The 18,770-nt window shown below is 64.5% G+C and overlaps 6 protein-coding genes across 6 annotated transcripts; 4 read left to right on the top strand and 2 right to left on the bottom strand.

The window, feature by feature from the left end:
- Positions 1–516: 516 nt before the first annotated feature.
- On the top strand, positions 517–3,015 carry PFL1_04357 (uncharacterized protein; the record flags this gene model as incomplete). The annotated part of the gene is made up of 1 exon (XM_007881883.1): positions 517–3,015. The coding sequence occupies one exon, from the start codon at positions 517–519 to the stop codon at positions 3,013–3,015; it is 2,499 nt and encodes an 832-aa protein (XP_007880074.1).
- Positions 3,016–4,284: 1,269 nt separating this feature from the next.
- PFL1_04356 (uncharacterized protein) lies at positions 4,285–5,650 on the top strand (the record flags this gene model as incomplete). The annotated part of the gene is made up of 2 exons (XM_007881882.1): positions 4,285–4,810; positions 5,046–5,650. The coding sequence occupies 2 exons, from the start codon at positions 4,285–4,287 to the stop codon at positions 5,648–5,650; spliced, it is 1,131 nt and encodes a 376-aa protein (XP_007880073.1).
- A 435-nt stretch (positions 5,651–6,085) lies between these two features.
- On the bottom strand, positions 6,086–10,262 carry PFL1_04355 (uncharacterized protein; the record flags this gene model as incomplete). The annotated part of the gene is made up of 11 exons (XM_007881881.1): positions 6,086–8,390; positions 8,473–8,747; positions 8,838–8,940; positions 9,024–9,148; positions 9,229–9,285; positions 9,371–9,460; positions 9,557–9,702; positions 9,802–9,844; positions 9,934–9,943; positions 10,075–10,092; positions 10,219–10,262. 11 exons carry the CDS (start codon positions 10,260–10,262, stop codon positions 6,086–6,088), a joined length of 3,216 nt encoding a protein of 1,071 aa, XP_007880072.1.
- A 1,271-nt stretch (positions 10,263–11,533) lies between these two features.
- PFL1_04354 (uncharacterized protein) lies at positions 11,534–14,754 on the bottom strand (the record flags this gene model as incomplete). The annotated part of the gene is made up of 11 exons (XM_007881880.1): positions 11,534–11,611; positions 11,722–11,898; positions 12,019–12,088; positions 12,180–12,210; positions 12,329–12,509; positions 12,653–12,783; positions 12,920–13,315; positions 13,422–13,536; positions 13,629–13,653; positions 13,758–14,213; positions 14,312–14,754. 11 exons carry the CDS (start codon positions 14,752–14,754, stop codon positions 11,534–11,536), a joined length of 2,103 nt encoding a protein of 700 aa, XP_007880071.1.
- Positions 14,755–15,371: 617 nt separating this feature from the next.
- PFL1_04353 (uncharacterized protein) lies at positions 15,372–17,069 on the top strand (the record flags this gene model as incomplete). The annotated part of the gene is made up of 1 exon (XM_007881879.1): positions 15,372–17,069. The coding sequence occupies one exon, from the start codon at positions 15,372–15,374 to the stop codon at positions 17,067–17,069; it is 1,698 nt and encodes a 565-aa protein (XP_007880070.1).
- A 398-nt stretch (positions 17,070–17,467) lies between these two features.
- PFL1_04352 (uncharacterized protein) lies at positions 17,468–18,641 on the top strand (the record flags this gene model as incomplete). Its single annotated transcript, XM_007881878.1, has 4 exons — positions 17,468–17,502; positions 17,588–18,017; positions 18,103–18,513; positions 18,549–18,641. 4 exons carry the CDS (start codon positions 17,468–17,470, stop codon positions 18,639–18,641), a joined length of 969 nt encoding a protein of 322 aa, XP_007880069.1.
- Positions 18,642–18,770: the final 129 nt, after the last annotated feature.

Genomic DNA, 18,770 nt, shown 5'->3' with positions numbered 1-18,770 from the left:
TCGCAATGTTCAGAGATCGAAGCGGAGATCAAAGGAACGCTGTGCGAAAGAAACCCTTGCGGCGGCGCTGAGTCGTCTTCGGATATAGGGCAAGTGGATGGTGGTGGTAGGCAGGCAACCCGAGGTGGCGGCGACGGCGTCGGCGTCGAGACTTTTGGGAGGGACGGGCGGGCGGCAGGCGCAGCTTCACTCGGCCGACTGGACGCGCCAGATGCCAATTTTGGTTGGCGCGAAGCCAACACCTACCGTACCCTTTGAGCCCGACCTGCCACCCTTCACACCGCATCACCCCATCCCTCTCCATCCTCATCCTCGCCCCTCGCTCCTCGCTCCGCGCCTGCTCAGCGCACAGCACCAGTCACAGCACGCTCGCTCTCCGACATCTGCGACCTACCGCCGCCGCCATCAGTGACCCGCCGCTCGCCTCTTCTGAGTGGCTCCGTTTACTCGCCCGGCACCGCTGCCCGACCTCGGCTCGACCCACGTCCACAGCCTCGCCGTCCGCACCGGCCTGTCATGGTCATGGCCGCATCCCACGGCGGCAACCTCGGCGCATCAAGCTCGATGGCCCTCGACCCGGCATCTAGCTTCTCTGCGTTCGCGCACGTGCTGCAGGCGTCGAAGCACCTCGACGTGGCGGCGAGGGTCGATGCCAACCGCGGCGTCGCCCTCCTCTTCGCCGAGACGTGCGCGCAGAGGGCCCAGGACGCCCTCGACGACGCGGGCACCTACTCTGCCAACAGCCAGAACCTCGACGACGACGACCGACAGTCCTGGATGCTCGAACACAACACGTGGACCCTGCTGCACACCCTCACGGCGGAGCGCCTGCTGCGAAAACAGGCGGCCGCCGACCTCGACCCGCAAGACTCTGACGCAGCCAACCCTTACGATACGCCGCTCGTGGCGATACAGTCCATACTCGAAAAGGATGACGAGCTTACCGAGCTCAAGCTGATACGCGAGTGGCTGCAGGAGACGCTGCCGCCGAAGCACATCGTCGAGGTACGCAAGGGCTACTGGACCTTCACCAAGAACCGCCTCCGTGCCGAGAAGCGGGCGGGGAGCGGTGGAGGCGCCAACCGGGTTCCCTTTGGCTCGGCGGCGGGCTCGGGCCTGGGCGCCAAGTCCAGGGGAAAGGCCGTCGCCCAGCTTGATCCCGATGCCACCTCTCGCAGCCAGGGCGGCCTCGAGCTCGAGGATGCCACGTACGAAAAGGCGCTGCTGCGCAACCTGTTCGAGTACGCGAGGGCGGGCCAGCTCGAGTCGGCCTTTGATCTGTGCCGGCAGACGGATCAGAGCTGGAGGGCTGCCTCGCTGAGGGGCGCCATGCTCTACCACGACCCCACCGTGTCGCCGGCGCTCGAGGAGCTCGAGAGCCCCATCGGCAATCGCCACCGCGCCCTGTGGAAAGCCGTATGCCGCAAGCTGGCGTCCAACCCGAACCTCGACGAGTTCGAGCGCGCCCTCTACGGCTCGCTGGCCGGCGACCTGCAATCGGTGACGCAGGTCAGCCAGACGTGGGAAGAGTACCTGTGGGCGCACATCAATGCCAAGCTCGAGACGCTCATCGACGCCAAGCTCGACGCCACCAAGAGCTGGTGGAGCCAGGAGCCCGACGTCGATGCGTTTGGCGATGCCGAGTGCGGCGCCGTGCAGCTGTCCGAGGGCAGCACGTACGACAAGGAGACGCTCAGCCTCGACGCCATCTTTGACCGGCTCGCCCAGACCCAGGCGCACGATATCCACGCCCAGGCCGCCGACCCCTTCCACGTGGTGCAGCGCGCCATCATCTCGGACAGCGTGCCGGAGCTGCTGAGCCGGCTGGCGGGCCGGATCCACGAGATGCGCCTGTCGCTGGAGCCGTCAAAGTATGCGCGCATCCTGCGCTTCTTTGCCCACCTCATCCTCTACTTCCGCCTGCTGCAGCAGCCCCTGCCGGACCTGGCGTGCAACGGCATCCTCTCGGCCTACGTCCAGGTGCTCGAGCTGGCGGGCGAGGACTCGTTGGTGGCCATGTATGCCAGCAGCCTCGAGCCGCAGAGCGCGACGGTGAGCTACGCGCACTTCCTCAAGTCGATGGACGTCAACACGAGCGTCGAGGCCAAGCGCGAGGCGCTGATGCGGGCGCACGAGCACGAGCTCGACCTGGCGGCGGTGGCGAGGTGCACCGTGTCGATGGTGTTTGACGACCTCTTTTCGACGGTCTCGATCGACGGGCCTTTCGGCGTGACGCAGTTCGACACGCAGCTCGAGCCCAACGAGGAGGCGCTGATCGGCTGCATCGACTGGCTCACGTTCTGCGAGCCCACGTTTGCCGACGCCATCTTGCAGAGCAACGCCCTGATGCGCCTGTTTCTCTCGACGGGGCGGCTGCATGCGGCGCGCACGCTGCTGCTGCGCCTGCCGTACGACGTGCTGTCGCAGGTGTCGGACCTGGGCCTGCCCGAGGACCAGGCGGTGGAGCACGTCCACTGGCGAACGTTCTTCGACGCCTTTGCCGCCAGCGTGCGCTACCGCGAGTTCTGGACGACGAAGCCGGCGCCACTACCGCAGGGGGCGGCGGCGGCGGCGTCGTCGTCGTCGGCGCGGCTGGAGCGGCTCGACTGGATCAAGGCGCTGACGTCGGTTGTGGACAAGTCGCGGCGGCTCGACACGGAGCTGCTCAAGATGGACTGGCTCAAGCTCGACTTTGGCGTCGAGGACCTCGACGCCGAGCGGCGCGCCGACGAGCTGGACCGGATCCGCCACATCTACATTCCCGAGACGGTGCTGCGGCTGCACGAGATGCTGGTGCAGAGCGCCGAGGTGGTGCCGGCCAACCTCGGGCTGGCGCTCAAGCTGTCGGAGCTCGTGGCCGACGAGAGGTTCAAGATCTACCTCGACTTTATCACGCGGGAGCGCAACCTGCTGCAAGACTACCTGGCCCGCGTGCGCGAGGCCAGCCTGGGCCTGCTCGACCGGGGCGACGTGTTTGCCGTTGCGACCGAGGCGCAGCGCGAGGTGGCCGCGTAAAGGGGCGGCGAGGCGGGGCGGTAGTCATTGGCGCCGTTGTCGTCACAGCGTGCGACGCAATCATCGACGCGGGCGCAGCGTCCGTCTTTCGAGGCGAGGTCACTTCTATTGAATTCAGCGACAGCGGCGTGGCGTGCTAGCTGCTCGACCGCGGTGTGATTTGCCCATCACCTCCTGACTCGCGCTTCTTGGGGCGCATTCGACTGGGCGGTTCGGAGCCCCTCGCCGGCGACGAGTGGGCGAGCATTCGGGGATGGAGCAGATGTGCAGAGATCATCGCCAGCTGGAGTCGGGGTCTCTTCTTGGCGATGGCAGTTCGACAGCATTTCGGAGCGATGGAAGATGCGACCTGGCCAAGCCCTAAGCCTGCACAGCCCGATTTCATGGCATGAAGCGACATGCTACGCAGATGCCGCTCGCTTTTCGGCAGGGACGCAACCAGTGCCAGATGCGAGCGGAGGCGATAAGATAGCGACTCGAAACGGTTAGATGCGAAGAGGTCTGCCAGGCTCGTGGAGCTCTCCTTGGGCACGGACAGGTCGAATTAGAAGGAGAGCTCGAAGGAGACGGAAAGCTCGACTAGGAGATGAGGCAGGGCGGGGCTGGCTGTCTCTTTGCTCGCTCGCTACCCAATTGCTGGCTGGGGGCCTTGTCGGACCGAACGAGCGAATGCCGAGATGACTGTCGATCCGGCTGCTCGCGAGGGTGTCTGACCATGACGGACGGCCTCGATGTCTCTATCTGCTGCTGCTGCTGCTTACGCTCGGGTGATGGTGATGGAAGCTGATGCCAATGCCAAGCCCATCCCCGCGGCGTACACGCAAGCGGCACGGGCTGCCTGCCCGCCCTGCCAAGCCAGGCCTGGCCAGTCGAGGCGGGATGTGGAGAGAAAAGAGGCTGCCGACGCGTACGATGCCAAGCAGCAGAGCCGAGCGCCCACGTCGCCGTCGTTTCGGCACGCACGGCTGCCGGCCTTTGGCGAGGCGCTCGTGGGTGCTTGCTTGTGGGGCCATGCGCCGGCTGCCGCTCCACAGGCATAGCATGCGCTGCTTGCAACCAGGCAGGCAGCTTACCCCATCGGCCCACTTCCACAGGAAAGCTTTAAAAAGCCCCCCCCAGTAAAGGGTGCGGGCCGTATCAGCCTCCGCCTCCTTGCCTTCCCTTCAATCACCTTCATCGACGTCGCTCCTTGTCCTCGTCCGTTCCCGCCCTCACCCCCTGAGCGCCACACCGTACCAGGAAACCCAACACCAGCGCAGCCCTACAACCATGTCCGACAACGCCAAGCACGACGCCACCGCCGGCGCCTCGACCGACATCGACGGCGACTTTGGCTCGGGCTCCTCGACCATGCCCGCCTCGACCGCCGCCGCCACCGCCGCCGCACAGCGCGCCAAGGCCACCCACACCAGCCCTGGCAACAGCGGCGTCATCACCGTACAGCCCCTCTCGCGCTCCGAGATGCAGCCCTCGTACAAGCAGAACCTCGGCCTCGAGGACGTCGAGCACGGCTTCTACGGCTCCATGATGAACGGCATCGGCGCCTTTGCCGGCTTCTTTGGCCAGATCCCCTGCTGCTTCTGCTGCCCCAACCCGTTCAAGGAGATCCAGCAGGGCTCCGTCGGCCTCGTCTCGCGCTTCGGCAAGGCCTACCGCGCCGAAGACCCCGGCCTGGTCCAGATCAACCCCTGCTCCGAATCGCTCCGCATCGTCGACGTCAAGATCCAGATCAGCCCCATCCCCTCCCAAACGGTCATGACCAAGGATAACGTGTCGACAAACATCGATTCAATCAGTCAGTATTGCAGACGAAGGAGACGGAGCGATGGTGTAAGAGGTGGCGAAGAAATCGCGTCCAAGGCGCGAAAAGAGGAAATCCCGCGCGCCCTGGCCGTGCGGGGAAGAAGAGGACCCTTGCTTCGTTTTTGCGCCGACATCTCAATTGGTTCTTGCCTGCCCCGAGGCTGACTTCATTTCGTCCCATCTGCCCCCCCACCCCTTTCCTCTGACCTCGATCCGGCCCCGCCCAGTCTACTGGCACATTTCCAACCCGTACCGCGCAGCGTACGGCATCAGCGACGTCAAGGCGGCGCTGGTGGAGCGTGCGCAGACGACGTTGCGCCACGTCGTGGGCAGCCGGACGCTGCAGAGCGTCATCTCGGACCGCGAGCAGGTGGCGGCCGAGATCGAGGAGATTGTCGAGGGCGTCGCGGAAAAGTGGGGCGTGCAGGTCGAGAGCATCCTGATCAAGGACATCATCTTCAGCAAGGAGCTTCAGGAGAGCCTGAGCTCGGCCGCCACGAGCAAGCGCATCGGCGAGTCCAAGGTGATTGCCGCGCGCGCCGAGGTCGACGCCGCCCGCCTCATGCGCCAGGCCGCAGACATCCTCGCCTCGCCCGCCGCCATGCAGATCCGACAGCTCGAGGCGCTCCAGGCCATGGCAAAGGCCGCCAACTCCAAGGTCGTCTTCGTGCCCATGAACCTCGACGGCCCCGGCGCTCAGGCCCTCGTCAACAGCCAGGGCGTCGAGCCCATCTCGTCGGCTGGTCCCGCCGCCGCCTCGACCAGCGCCACCCGCTCCGGCGGCCTCTCGGTCCAGGACGCCGCTAGCATCAACCAGCTCACCCAGATGTGATGCGACGGCCATGGCATCCAGCGACGATGACTCACGACTCAGCCCGAACCGCAGCCCAGCGCGGTCCATCCCCGCACGACACGACCTGGCCACCAGCCCGTTCGACGATACCATTCGACGATACCTTTGAAAGAGAATACCACGGCGGGGCACCGTTCTGCCCTCAGTCCGATGAAGCAGCGTCATTCGGATGCGTTTGCAGCCCTGTCTTCGCCGTCTTTTTCCGCATCGAAGAAGACGCCAACCGCCGGCTTGTCTATACGACTGCCCGTTGATGAGGCTTTGATGAATCCATCCTGTTCTAGGCGTTATACCTTGGCCGGCCGGCCGTGTATCTGAGACGTGAGTTGCGTGGCCGAAAGGGGATTCGATGGCTTGAAGAGCGCGGTGAGGATGTCGAGACGATGGTGACGCCGAGCAGCCTGCCGTTGGGTCTCACTCTCCGTAGCCGTCTTGCTCGACTTCGGCGGCAGGACGCCAGAAGGGCGGCGCCATATCGCGATGGGGAGCCGTCTTGGCCTCAGCAGGGGCCTTCCATATGACAGCGCCAACCCCTGCTCCGGCAACAGCAGCGTCTGCGAAGCTCTCGCTGTGGTCGAGTCCCACGCCGAAAGGCGACGCTTGGAAGGTAGAGGCGTGCACGCCCTCGCCACCGCCGTCAGAGCGACGAACGCTGCTGCTGCTGCTATCCTGGGACCCGTCGCCAAAGATCGGGTCCCTCACCGGGCCGAGGGTTGAACCAGAGCCCGGCGCGGGCCACCACGCCGTCTCGCCACCGCTACCAGGCGCAGCGCCATGCAGAGAGGATCGAAAGAAAGCCTTGTCGCCGTCAAAGCCTTGCGCGGCAGCGCCATTAAAGATCGTCGAGGGGTAGACGCGGAATCCGGTCGGCTGGGCCTGCGGAAGGGTCCGAGACGTGAAGAGATGATGGTGCGGCAAGCCTTGAGACGTTGCCTCGATCCACGGGCGACGCGGGATCGGCTCCCGCAAGAGAGGGACGTCGCAGCCGGGGACGGCGCCGGCGCTCCGTCTTCGCCCCGCCGCCTCGCCTTCGTCGATCGTACGCCACTGGTCGCAGCTGTCCTGGCTGCTCGCGCTGGTGCTGACACTAGCGTAGCCTGCATCCCCGGCCATAGCCAGGTGGTCGGCATCGGATCGAGCGGGAGCGAGAGGGTCGAGACCGACAAAACCGTCCTGGGTCCGGCCGATGGCGTGGAAGCGTTGCGAGGGCGAGCTGGGGCATTGGTCGGCGCCGTTGAAGCTCGAGATGGTGTGGCGACGCGGGCCGCCTGCTATACCGAGAGGACCCAGCGCCTGGGTGGGCTGGGGATCGATCTCGTCCGATCGGAATGACCTTCCAAACGGATCCACGCGGCTTGCCGGCATCGGTCCAAAGCCCCTTGGCTGCGGCAGCACCAGCAAGGCCATCTCTTCATCCTTGTCAGGGCATGCCGATGCTGGAAGCGGGCCATGAATCTTCGTCGGGCCCTCGATCGTGGCAGGCGGACAGTTCTTGTGACTCCATGCCGCTTGCTCGGGCGCGCGGTCGGGCTGACCTTGCATCGGAGACACATTCTGCGGCAGCTTGCCGTCTTCAAGGTCGCGCATGCCCGGTAGCGACTCTGTCCTGTCCGGGTCGACGCCTCGCGCCTCGAGGGCGAGCAGCAGGACCTTGCAGTGGCGCTTGACGCTGCGACGCATGTTGCACTCGAAGGTGGGCGAGCGGAGGAGCTGGTAGAACCGAGACAGGATGGCGGCCACCTTTCCGACGCGCCCGTAAGTCAGGTCCTTTGCCTCCTCGTCGATGTCGTAGGTGCCCTCGATGTCGCTCGGCAGAGCTCCCGTGCAGACAATGATCCCCGCCTTGGTCAGGATGACTTCGAGCGCCCGTGCTGCCGTGTCGATGGCTAACACCATGAAGGCCGTGCACCAAAGAGGCGCGCCGCTTCCCGTCGAATAGAGAAGCTCTTCCCGGTGCAGGTGGCTGCCATCTCGGGGGCTTTCGCTCTCGTCCGGAGCGGCCCCCCCTATCGAGGTGATCTGGACGGCTTGGCCCACTAGTGATTTGGATATCTCAATGACCTGGAGAACGGCGTCACGGTCGATGGGCTTGCCTGCGGGCCAGCGGCTGGGATCCCGCATCGATGGGGCCTCAAAGAGGATACGAAGGGCGAGAAGCTCATGGTACGTCTGAACCGCCACGTAGCCCTCGAGCGCCTTGTGCGTCTCGGGCACTGCGCTTCGCGCCTCCTCCAGTATGCGAGGCAGGCAGGCGTGCAGCTGGTGCATGACCGTCGTGGATCGCCAGGTCGGTCGACCCTGGCTCAAGGATGAGGCCGAAGCGAGGCCATCGGCGAGGAGGATGCTAAAGATGCTCGAGGCGAGACCGTAGCCATGAGAGAGGATGCGCACCCTCGCGGTGGTCTTGGCCTGCCTCCCGACGGCGGATATGGAACCCGAGATGACGTCGAGCGTCCAGACCTTGGAGCCTTTGAGGTCGAGCGGGGGGTAGTAGCCTTGGATTGTGGGGCCGAACAGGTCGGAGATGACCAGGTCGAGGTGCAGGCTTGCCCACAGAGTCGCGCTCTGTACGATCCAGTGCATCGCGAAGAGGACCTCCTCGGCGAGGTCGTCGGTGGAGATGCCGTTGACCCGCGCCGACCAGGTACTGTCGAACTCACGCTCGGCCACCACTCGTCGGACCAAGTCGGTGGCTATCCCGAACAGGACGATTGAGCGCCTGCGCAAATTGGCGGGTGGGGAAAAGGGTTTGGTCAGTCGAGGCAGAGCTCCGGCAACGGTCTCGCTACCATCGCGCTCACTTGATCCTGCCCGTATAGAGCATGTGCCATGCCAGCAGCACGACCGACTGCATTGTCCTGAGCATCTCGTCCTCGCCGAGACCCAGCCTCTTTTTCCTGCTGAGCAGGGCAATGGCTTCCGATACGAATGCGTCATGGGACAGCTCGCTGTCGGAGAGTGTAGCCGCACCGTGCTCCGCCTTGGCCTTGATAGCCATCAGCGAGAGAGCCTCGCCGAGGACGACATGCAGCAGGCAGCTGTCCAGCGTCTCGGCGTTGTAGTCGCGTAGAAAGAGCTGTGCCATCCAGATTGCCGGACATGAACTCAGGCGGCGGTCAGCATGCACACGCCCACGCGGCGAGGCCTACGGGACCACGTAACTCACCGTCTTTGAGCAGATGATGCCGAGAAACGGATGATGGGTAAATGCGAAATCGATGAGGTCGAGGATCCGCTGCTGTTCGAGGCCCTTGATCAGGTCCCGATCGCTGTTTGCGGGAGTGCAAGTTGCAGGTGTGGCCGTCAGCTGGTAGCAGGGGGCCCGCTCGAGACGCGAGGATGCATGACGCACCTCGTGCAAGAGGTCGGATCCTCGTCGAACATGAACTGCGTGCTGTCGCGACTGAGGGCCTCGATGAAGCGTGGACGACGTTGCTGGTGGTTGAGGGCTCGACCGAGGGGAGAGATCTTGTCGACCTGCGGAGTGGTGCCTTGCCAAAGGTGTTGGACAATCAGCTCGTCTCCAGCGAAGGGAGGCCAAAGAGACGAACACGCACCAGCATCTCCGCCGTCTCATAGAACATCAGCATGAGCGTGCCATCGAATGGAAGCACCTGTCGGGGAGGAAGACGAGTAGCGGAACCCGTTTGAGCGCCCGCCGCCCTGGCGAAGGCGGTCGTGCGGCGACTTGAGACCCACCACTGGCTCGGAAGAGGCAGTCGCCTGGTGCGACTCTGTGATGAGCGTCTGGTGCTTGACGGACAGGACCGTCTGCGGCTCCCACAAGACCTGGGATGGGATCAGATGGGATGAAGAGGGCGGCGGGGGCGGCGTCGTCAGATACCTTTCCCCCATCGCATGTCCGTGGCTTTCAAGGGTGCGCACCCTAAACAGGCAGTCTAGTAAGCCTCCGAAGAAGTCGAGCGTTGGTGCCGATGGCCCTGCCAGTGCCTTTGACAGAAAGGGAAAGGTCATGGCCGGGTCGACCTGGCGTCGCGGTCGTGCCCTCGGTATGCTCGCCTCGTAGAGACCTAGTCACGGCTCGCAATAGCATCAAGGGAAGCGCTTGCGCGTCAGCTGCATCGTTCGCTGGGCGTCGAGTCCTTGAGTAGCCTTCTTGCTCTTCTCACAGGGCTGCGCTCTTTCTTTGCAGGACCTGCACCAGGGTGTCTCCTGCGAAGCCGGCGAAGCGGCGACGGCGAGGGGTCCTGGTCAGCGATCGCTCCTGACCCTTCCGTGGAGGCGATCCGGCCCGGACATACCCCGCTGCATCTGATGACAGACCAAGACACGGTTGCAATGGACGCAGGGCAAGTGGAGAGGGCGCGAGAGCGGGTAGCATGGTCAGATAGAGCCACGACTCGAGGCTGGCACGGCAGGCGACAAAGCGCCCCCGTACTCACCTCATCTTGCGGTGACGGCTGTCGTCGACGGTGCGTAGCAGCGCGGGCCATCGATGGTAGCGTGAGGAATCGTCAAGACTTGCATAAACTCCATGGTGCGCCTGTACATCACACCGGTTGCCGTGGGAGGGCGGCCCAACTTACCAAAAGCTGCACGACCTGCGCAGCTCAATGGCTGCTTGCGACATGGTGACGCGCCTCGAGCCGCCGGCCGCCGACGGACGGAGGTCCAAGATGGTCTGCGCAGCTGTTTGGCCGATCTCTTCTCGTTGGACGCAGCCTCTCGAGACCGAGGAGCGCCGTGGTGAGCAGGTTGGGTCGCGCTTCCACCTCGTTTCCTCACGCAGGGGTTGAGGGGCAAGACGTGGGGATGGAATGCGGAATCGCTTTTGTAGCGGCACTCTCGTCGTCTAGATTAGGGAATCGTTGACCATTCGTCATCTGCCGCCGTCTGCAGCCTTCCAAGGGGACCGCTCTAGCGCCGCCCCTCCGCACTGCTGCGAGGGCCCGTGCAAGCCAGATCGCGGAGCGTGGGGCGTGTTCCGCGCGGCGACAGAGTGACGCGCGTGTTTGCGCTGGCCCAGTCGCGAGACAATCAATTGGCTCGGACCAATCAGAAGCGGTCGAGTTGTGGCTGAATGTCGTCCGACGAGGCGCAGTTGGGCACGCCAGGACCCGGATGTGCGCGATATGACGGATGGCCCCCGTTCGCCAGCGGCGTCGGTGCCGGGCTAGCTCGCGGCATGCAGGCCCGTCGCGCCCCACTGCGGCCGGCAGCGAAGGCAAAGCCAGAGGCAGGGCGTCCCCGCCGCCCGTCGGCAACATGCATATGCGCGCTCGATCCTCGTCGTGCAGGCAGGCGTATGAGCCTGGCCTAGCTCGTCCAGAGATGGGACCGGCGTCGGAGGACAAAGGGCTCGGGCGCCGCATCAGCACATCCGGACCGGTACCCAGTTGACAGGCTCGGAGTCGCCACACGACGCGCGCCACCCCTCGCCTGACTGGCTCGTGCATCATGGTCCACAGTGGCGTGGCAGGGAGCTCGCAAAGCAAGCCACGACGTACACGCAGAGCAAGCGCACGTCCCCTGCGTTGTTTGTGCCCTAGCCTACTGTCGTGTGGCGGCGGACACGGCTCGCCGTTGGCAAGCCAAATTTAGCTCCGGCCGAGCCTAGTCCGGGAGTTTGCCGGCGGGGCGTACCCGCAGCTGGGCCGTACGTTTCATCTGGCAGATGTCTAGGCGTTGCGTCCGTTTCTCTCTGTCCTAGCCTAGCCTAGCCTGGCCTGCGCCTGCGCTCATCCGTCGGACGGACACAAGCTTGAGCTTCTACGGACTACAAACGAGCTGCCGGCAGCTGGGCTTGAACCTTGCCCAGTCCCACCAGCCCGCTATTCTCGGACTCCTCCGAGACGGAGCCAGCCGGCTGAGCCGTGGTAAGGTCCCTCGGTGCATCCTCGGTCACGCCGCAACCTGAGCCTGCTGCACCTTGCCATCGCCCTTGCTCGCCAGCTCTTTTGCCCAGTCACGCAAGATCACCTGCCCACAGCAGCGCCAAAACGAGCAAGGTTCCGGCCAAAGGGACGAGGCGGATCAGGTCAGCGCCAAAGAAGCGCAAAGGCAGAGGTCGGGACGGAAGCGGCACGCACCTTTTGGACCTTGCCCGAGGCCGTCTTGGGGAAGTCATCGGCCAGGCCGTTCTCGCCGAGGAACCAGACCCACTGCGGTGCGCTCTGGCCGCCGAGGTGCTCGCGCACGAAACTCCGGATCGCGGCAGCCTCGACCGGCTTCGAGTGGTGCGAGCGGAGGACAAACACGCCCACGGCCTGGATGCGGTGCAGATGCAAAGAGCACCAAAGCATGCTTGGTGTCAGCGATACCGGGACGGGACCGATCTGGCGTAGTCACGTCGTAACGGGCTGGCCTGGCTCGGTCGGCATGCTCACCTCGCCGTATTTTTCGTCCGGCACCGCAATAACGGCGTTGCTGGCCACGCCTTCCAGCTGGTCGAGGCAGCTGCGAGCAATACGCGCAAACGTTGAGGATCGTTACAGGTTAGTTCAGATGCCTCCGTCAGAGAGAGATGGCTGGAACGGGCAGCACTCACTTTTCGATCTTGATCGGGAACAGGTTCTCGCCTGCTCGGCGGGGCCGTGGACGGAGGCAGACGGAGCAACACTCAGACTAGTTAGCCTCAACCACCACGAGCCTCGTCGGACGAGCTCTCTCCGACCCGGGAGCGGGCCGAAGACGTACCTCCGCGGATGATGATGTCCTTGGACCGGCCAATGACGCGCACATAACCCTCCTCGTCCATCACGCCGATATCGCCCGTCTTCATCCACCGGATGTCGGGCTCGTCGGGGTGCCGCGCAACGGCCTCTTCGGTGCGAGCCTCATCGTTCCAGTAGCCCTTCATCAGGATGTAGCCCGCCGTCTGCGACCCGCCGATCCGTGCGTCGAGAAAACAGGGCGCGAGGGCGGTGAGCGGATATCCTCAGCAGGACGGAGGCAGGGCGGAACAGAACGGAACGGATGCGGTGGGCTGATGAGGTGCTACGCCCCGCGAGCCAAACTCACGCAGATTTCGCCTGGAACGCCGATCGGCAGAGGCTTGCCCGCGGGGTCCTCGGGGTCGACAATCTTGGCGTGAACGTGCGGATAGACCTTGCCCACCGTCTCGCACCGCTTCTCGATTGGCGCATCGATGTCTGCCCAGGAGGAGAGGGAGGAACAAAGGGCCGGCCGTCGACACAGACAAAGGGTTTCCCTGGGATTAGTTGCCATCCGTCTTCGTGCAGGGGTCGATGCTGGCTTTCGTCAGCGTCGCAGAAGAGGGGCACTCACCACATCCGAACGTCACGGGAGAGGTCTCTGTCTGCCCATAGACGACCGTCTGCGCCTTGGCGCCGAACTTGTGCGGATCCATGATTTGCTTCATGAGCTCGATCGGAACGGTGCTGCCGCTGGTCAGACCGGTGCGCAGGTTGGGGAAGGTGAAGGACTCGCCCTCGTTGACGCCCTTGGGAAGCGGATAGGCCTCTGGGTCGCGGACGTGGTCCTGAACATCCTGCAGCGCCTCGAGCTCGGTAATGAAGTGCGTCGGGACGCCGTGGAGGGCGGTGCAACGCTCCTGCGAAGCGGCTCGTAGAGTGCGGATCGGATCGAAGCCCTCTGCCGCGTAGACGACCGAGGCACCGTGAGTCCAGGCAGCCAGGTTGCCGAGCACAAGTCCGAAGCAGTCTGATCGTAGCGGGCATACGGGTATCGGCGGGCGAATCAGCGATCGGACCCAATACGGCACTGAGCCGGCGCGCTCCCTTGGGCTGGACAAAAGGGCTGAACTCACGGAAGAGGGGCGGTACGTTGCAGAGGATATCCTTCTCCGTGAACCTCATCGTATCGCCGATGGCGATGCCATTGTTGAGCAGGTTGCGAGAAGTGAGCGCCACGGCCTTGGGCGTCTGTATAGGCAAAGGGGAGCCGCGAAAGTGTCACCATCGTCAGAGGTTTTCTGTCAGCATCACGGCGGGCATCGTGAGCTGTCTCAACTCACCCCGGTAGTGCCACTGGTTAGCTGACTGACGAGCAGAAAGGGGAGGGGTCAAAAGCAGTGCTTGAGGAGGTCTTCAGCGTCTGGGAAGCTGGGATCGTCCTCGCCGGCTGCTGGCGTCGATGAGCTCACAGGTTGACAACGTCTTCGTTGGTGACCTGCTCTGCCTCGTCGGACAACCCGGCGCTGTTGCCGTCGAGCAGGTCCCGGTAGTCGAGTGCGCGGTTGTTGAGACGGTCGAGGGCGTCGGCAAACGACTTGCCCTGGCTCGACAAGAGGCTCGTGCTCTCCCAGCCCCGCGGCCTCGAGGTGAGGTTGTCGACCAAGATGAGACGCTTCAGGTCGGGCAGGGACTCTTCGGCGATCTCTGAGCCGCTGCCGCCTGCGCTGTGGAGCGAAGGAAGCAGCTCGTTAATCATGGCGAGGTAGTCGGATGTCCTGAGGGACGGCACAAACACCAGAGTCGAGGCTGCGACGTGCTTGAGGGCCCGTCGCAGCTCGTTGGTGCCGTAGGCGGGGTTGAGGGTCACGAGGATCGCACCGATCTCAGCCGTGGCCCACTGCAGAGCTCCGTAGGCCGACGAGTTCCTGCATGGCAGCGGTGAGAGGAGAGCGAGGACCGCGGTGATCAGCAGGACAAGGCATGAGGGCGACGCGGACGAGCGGTGCGCCGGATGAGGACTCACATCATGAGCACTGCCACCCTCTGACCCTTCTTGACGCCCAATCGCCTCAGACCGGCGACCAGGCGCTTGATGTGCTCGTCCATGTCGGCATAGCTCCATCGGATGCAGCCATCCCCTGTTTTGCTGGACGACAGGCTGCCGACGGCATGCTGAGTTGCTGGCTCGTGCAGCGATACTAGCGCCTGCCGGTCGCCATGGCTCGCGACGGTCTCCTTCCAGAACTGACCCAGGGTGAGCTCCGAGAGCGGCTTGTCTGTGGGCCCAGAGACGCGAGACAGCAGAGGCGACGAAGGGTCGGATGGATCGGCTCGCAGCGTTGGGTGCTGGCGGTAGGTGTGCGAGAGCGAGCGCCGGGCGATTGGTAGCAGGGCTGCCGAGCCAGAGCTGCGAAAGACATGGCGAGGTGTCCGTCTAGCGGCTCCGAGGATGTGGGAAAGGTCCATGGCGGGCTCGGTCGGTGCTGCTTCTGTTGCTCCTGCTGCTGAGGGACGACTTGGAGTTCGCAGCGGCGGAGAGGTTGATGGGAGTGGTGCTGCTGGAACGCGGTTGAAGTACCTTGGCGTCAGAGAGGCTGGACGTCGTTGTGTGCGGGCGATGCTGGTTGGCGGTACAGCCGGCCCACGCCAAGCCAAGCTCGAGGCGGCGTCGGCTTCGGCCCACACGAGAAGCCGCTTGCCGTCATGTCGAGTGGGAGATGGAGTCCGGGGAAAGCCCAAACGACCGGTTTTGCCGGCCCATGCATGCAAGGTCACACCCCGCACCGACGGCGCCTGGCCGACCTGCCTCCACGCGCACCCACCGAGCACGGACCAGCCGACCCAGCTTATCTCAGATCGTGCGAGATGTGCTCTCTTTCTTCCCGATGCACCGGCTTCCTCTTCCGCTCGCTCCCGTCCCTGGCCACCACCATCGACCATTGACTGCATCGCGACAGCGGGCCCGTCCTCTCTCGGCCCTTCGTCGACCATCCATCTGCTGCAAGGTCGTTTCCTACCACCGCATGGGCGCCGCTCTCAGGCACAGAGCCTAGCTGAACACCGGATACCACAGTGGCTGCGACATGGTCTCTGCCTTTGATCTGGTGCTCGGGCCGGGCGCCATCCCGGCATCGGCAGCGCTGCGGCGCCAGCTCTCGTCGGACTCGCCGGCGCTTTCGCGATGCTCGACCCCGCTGCAGCTCAGCTCGCCCTCGCCACTGCTGCGCCTGCCGCCAGAAATCATCGAGCTGATCGCCGTCGACCTCGACGAGCTCGCTGATCTCGTCGCCTTGGCGTCTACCTGCCGAGACCTCTGCGCCCTCATCCGACCTCACCACATCGGCTGGTATCGCATCTGCTGCGGTCTTGACGAGGCCACTCTCTGGTCCCACCTCGCCGACCACCCACGACTCGCCAGCAATGTCCGCTGCCTCGTCCTCGACTCGCGACGGCCGCCTCACATCCCGGACGGGCTACAGAATGCCGCCGTCTCCCGTCCTTCGTCGTCTCGCGGGCTAACGGCAGAAAAAAAGAACGAGGAGCTTCTTATCGCTGCCGTCGAGAGGATGGTCAACCTGCGCAAGCTGGTGTTCCGGATACGTCCTCCCCTCTCCGGCGACGACTTCTGGTCCCGCCTGTGGCGAGCGTGCCCACGCCTCGAGGATGTCGAATGCGCAGACTCCTGCGGCCGCACCGGCACGTCGTCCGACGAGAGGCAGAGCATTCACGGCTCCACCTTCTTCGAGTGCAGCGGACTCAAGAGGCTCGTCTGGTGCTCCTCGTACGTCCCGTCGGATCCGGCATCGATCATCGCCGAGCTCGGCGCCCTCGAGACGTCTCTGGTACAGCGCTGCCCGGACCTCGAAGAGCTTCGCATTCAGTATACCGACGTCAGGGTGCGCAACGCCATCTACGGTGGAACGCTGATGGCCCACGCCCACTGGCCGAAGCTCCGCGTGCTCGAGCTCTCCCGATTCCACGCCGGGGATGAGGAGGCTGTGGCTGCCTTCTTTGAGCGCCACCCGCAGCTCGAGGTCCTCAAGGTCGACCAGGTCGATGCCACAACGGGGCGCTACATCTACCTCGACAACATCTCGGACCACGCTCTGCCTCGGCTGCATACGTTCTGGGGCGGCATCGACAATGCCATCTCGGTGCTGAGCTCGCCGTTGCGGCCCATTCGACGGATCCGCGGCGTCCAATTTGACACCGTCATGCTGGGCGCGCGCAGGCTGGCCAACTGGACCTCGACGCCGCAGGGGCAGTGTCTGCTCGAGGGCCTCGCCCAGGCACAGCATCTCGAGGAGGTCGATGGCGAGTTCGCCGTCGTCGTGTCCGACAAGCTCGATCTGATCCGCCTCTTTGAGGCCTGCAAGCGGATCCGCATCCTTCGGCTACGCTGTAACGTGGCCGGCTTCCTCGAGACCTACCTCCCGGCTTTTGCCGCGCTGCAGCAGCTAGAGGTACTCCAGTTCCCCCTCCACCAGCTCGACATCCTCCAGAGGCCGCCGGCGAGCGGCAGCCTGTCCCTGCGGTACCACGGCAGCTCCGACACGTTCGTCGCCACGCTCAAACAGAAGGCGCGCCTGGTCGCTGCCGTCTGCCCGAAGCTGTCCAAGATCGATTTTGGCGCTTCCGGGGGGATGGCCAAGGTGATCCGATACGACAACAGCCCCGAGGTCAGCGAGATCGTTCTGGCAGACGGCGAAGAAGGTGCTGAGGACGTTGACCGAGAGCTGGAGCTGACGAGGATGGCGGCCGCCAGGATCCACGGCGGCTGACGGACCCGACGGTCGACGACTCTGCTAAGGCCCCTTCTGCGCCGCTTTGCGTGCTTGTGCACGAGGCCCCATCCGTGACCGGAGCGGTCGCTGGCTTGCTGCGTGAAGTCGGCTTGCCGCGTTTCACTACTATCGCGCGTGCCAGCGTAACCAGCAAGGTCGCGTTTTTTCCCTTCCCGACGTCGCCGCCAGGGTCCGCGATGTCTCTTATCGCCTCCCTTGCCCTCCGCTCGATGCAGCGGCAAGCAGGTCGACCGAGTTGTTCTGCTATGCCCTTCTCCCACCCGCCTTATAAGGCCGACTGAGCTCATTGGCTAGGGTCTGGGGCTGCCTCTGGCATTCCCGCTACACAGCCCTTCAACTCCCGCACAAACAACTTGCTCGAACACCGTTTCGCCATGGTCTGCTTCCAGAGTCTCCCCGTCGAGCTTCAGTGAGTCGTTCCGCTGCGCGCGGGCATCTGCGATCAATATCGACGTATGCTCAAACTCGGCCAGCCTGTCCTCTGATTTCGACAGCAAGACGTTTTGCGACTTTCTCGACCGCGACGACCTTTCAAGCCTGGCCCGTACGAATCGCTGTCTGCGAGCACTATACACGCCGGCCTTCAAGACGCATCTGCGGCTCGATGGCTCCGAAGAGCTCCTGCGTTTCTTGGCGCATCATTTGTCGCCTTCTCACCCCGAGGCAGGCGCTTCCGACGACGACAAACCTGCGACTCCCCTGGGGTATCAGGCGAGCCGGATATTCGAACGGCGACCGCAGCGTGTCTCGGATCAATGCCTCGACGACATCCGACACATTGTCCTCTACGAGCCTGGCGTGGTGTGGCGGGGCCCGCAGGAGAAGAGAGTGAGCGAGCTCTTCTCGCGCATCGACCGGCACGCCATCTCTGAAAACGCCGGGGGTCCGATCGGCGCCATCCTGGCGTTGTGCCCGAACACTGTGGTGGGTAGTCCGGGTCCCACCTTGGGCGAACGAACGATGCACTTTCCGCTGACGGCACCGTCCTGTTCCTTCCCATCTACACCAGACGCTGAGCGTACTGCAAACACCTCTGGCCATGATGCCCAGCCTCGCCGCCGCGGTGGTCGCCAACACTCCTCGGCTTCGGGCCTTGACCATACACTCGCCACACGTCGATGCCGATGCACTGGCCACAGTCGTCGGCGGACTTCGACACCTTGACAAGCTCGACGTTAGCGGAGTCAAGACCTGCGGCTGCAGGGGAGAGGAGGGGCAGAGGGCGGGTGTCCATGCGCTCGCGGCGGCGCTGAGGCGCAGCAGGTCGCTGCGTCGTCTGGTGCTGACGGCGTGCAAGGCCCTGTCGACCGACAACGGCGCACTCCTCGCTCTGCTAGCACAAGCGCCTGGAAAGGGGCAAGAGGGGCGGGAGACTGGCTCGTCGCTGCGGCTGAGCAGCCTCGAGATCCGACGCAGCCCAGTGCGCGGACCTGCGCTCGCCGCATTGCTGGCCAGCCCCGCCTGCCGCCAGCTCCAGCATCTCTTCGTCGGCGGGTGCAAGAGGGTCCGCGGACGACATATCAGGCCACGGCAGAGACGATCAAATGACGGCGATACGGCCTCTACCAGCTCAGTCACCGACCTGGAAGTCGACGGAGGGGTCCTCTCGACGTCACTCGACTGGTCCAGGCTCGCAAGCACGAGGCGCCTGCGAGTCTTTTCGCCGCAGCCCGGCGA

The sequence above is a fragment of the Pseudozyma flocculosa genome (genome assembly GCF_000417875.1).
Source record: "Pseudozyma flocculosa PF-1 unplaced genomic scaffold scaffold00014, whole genome shotgun sequence".
NCBI lineage: Eukaryota > Fungi > Basidiomycota > Ustilaginomycetes > Ustilaginales > Ustilaginaceae > Pseudozyma > Pseudozyma flocculosa.
The sequence above is the reverse complement of the archived record's forward strand: the minus strand, read 5'-3'. Positions and strand labels throughout refer to the sequence as shown.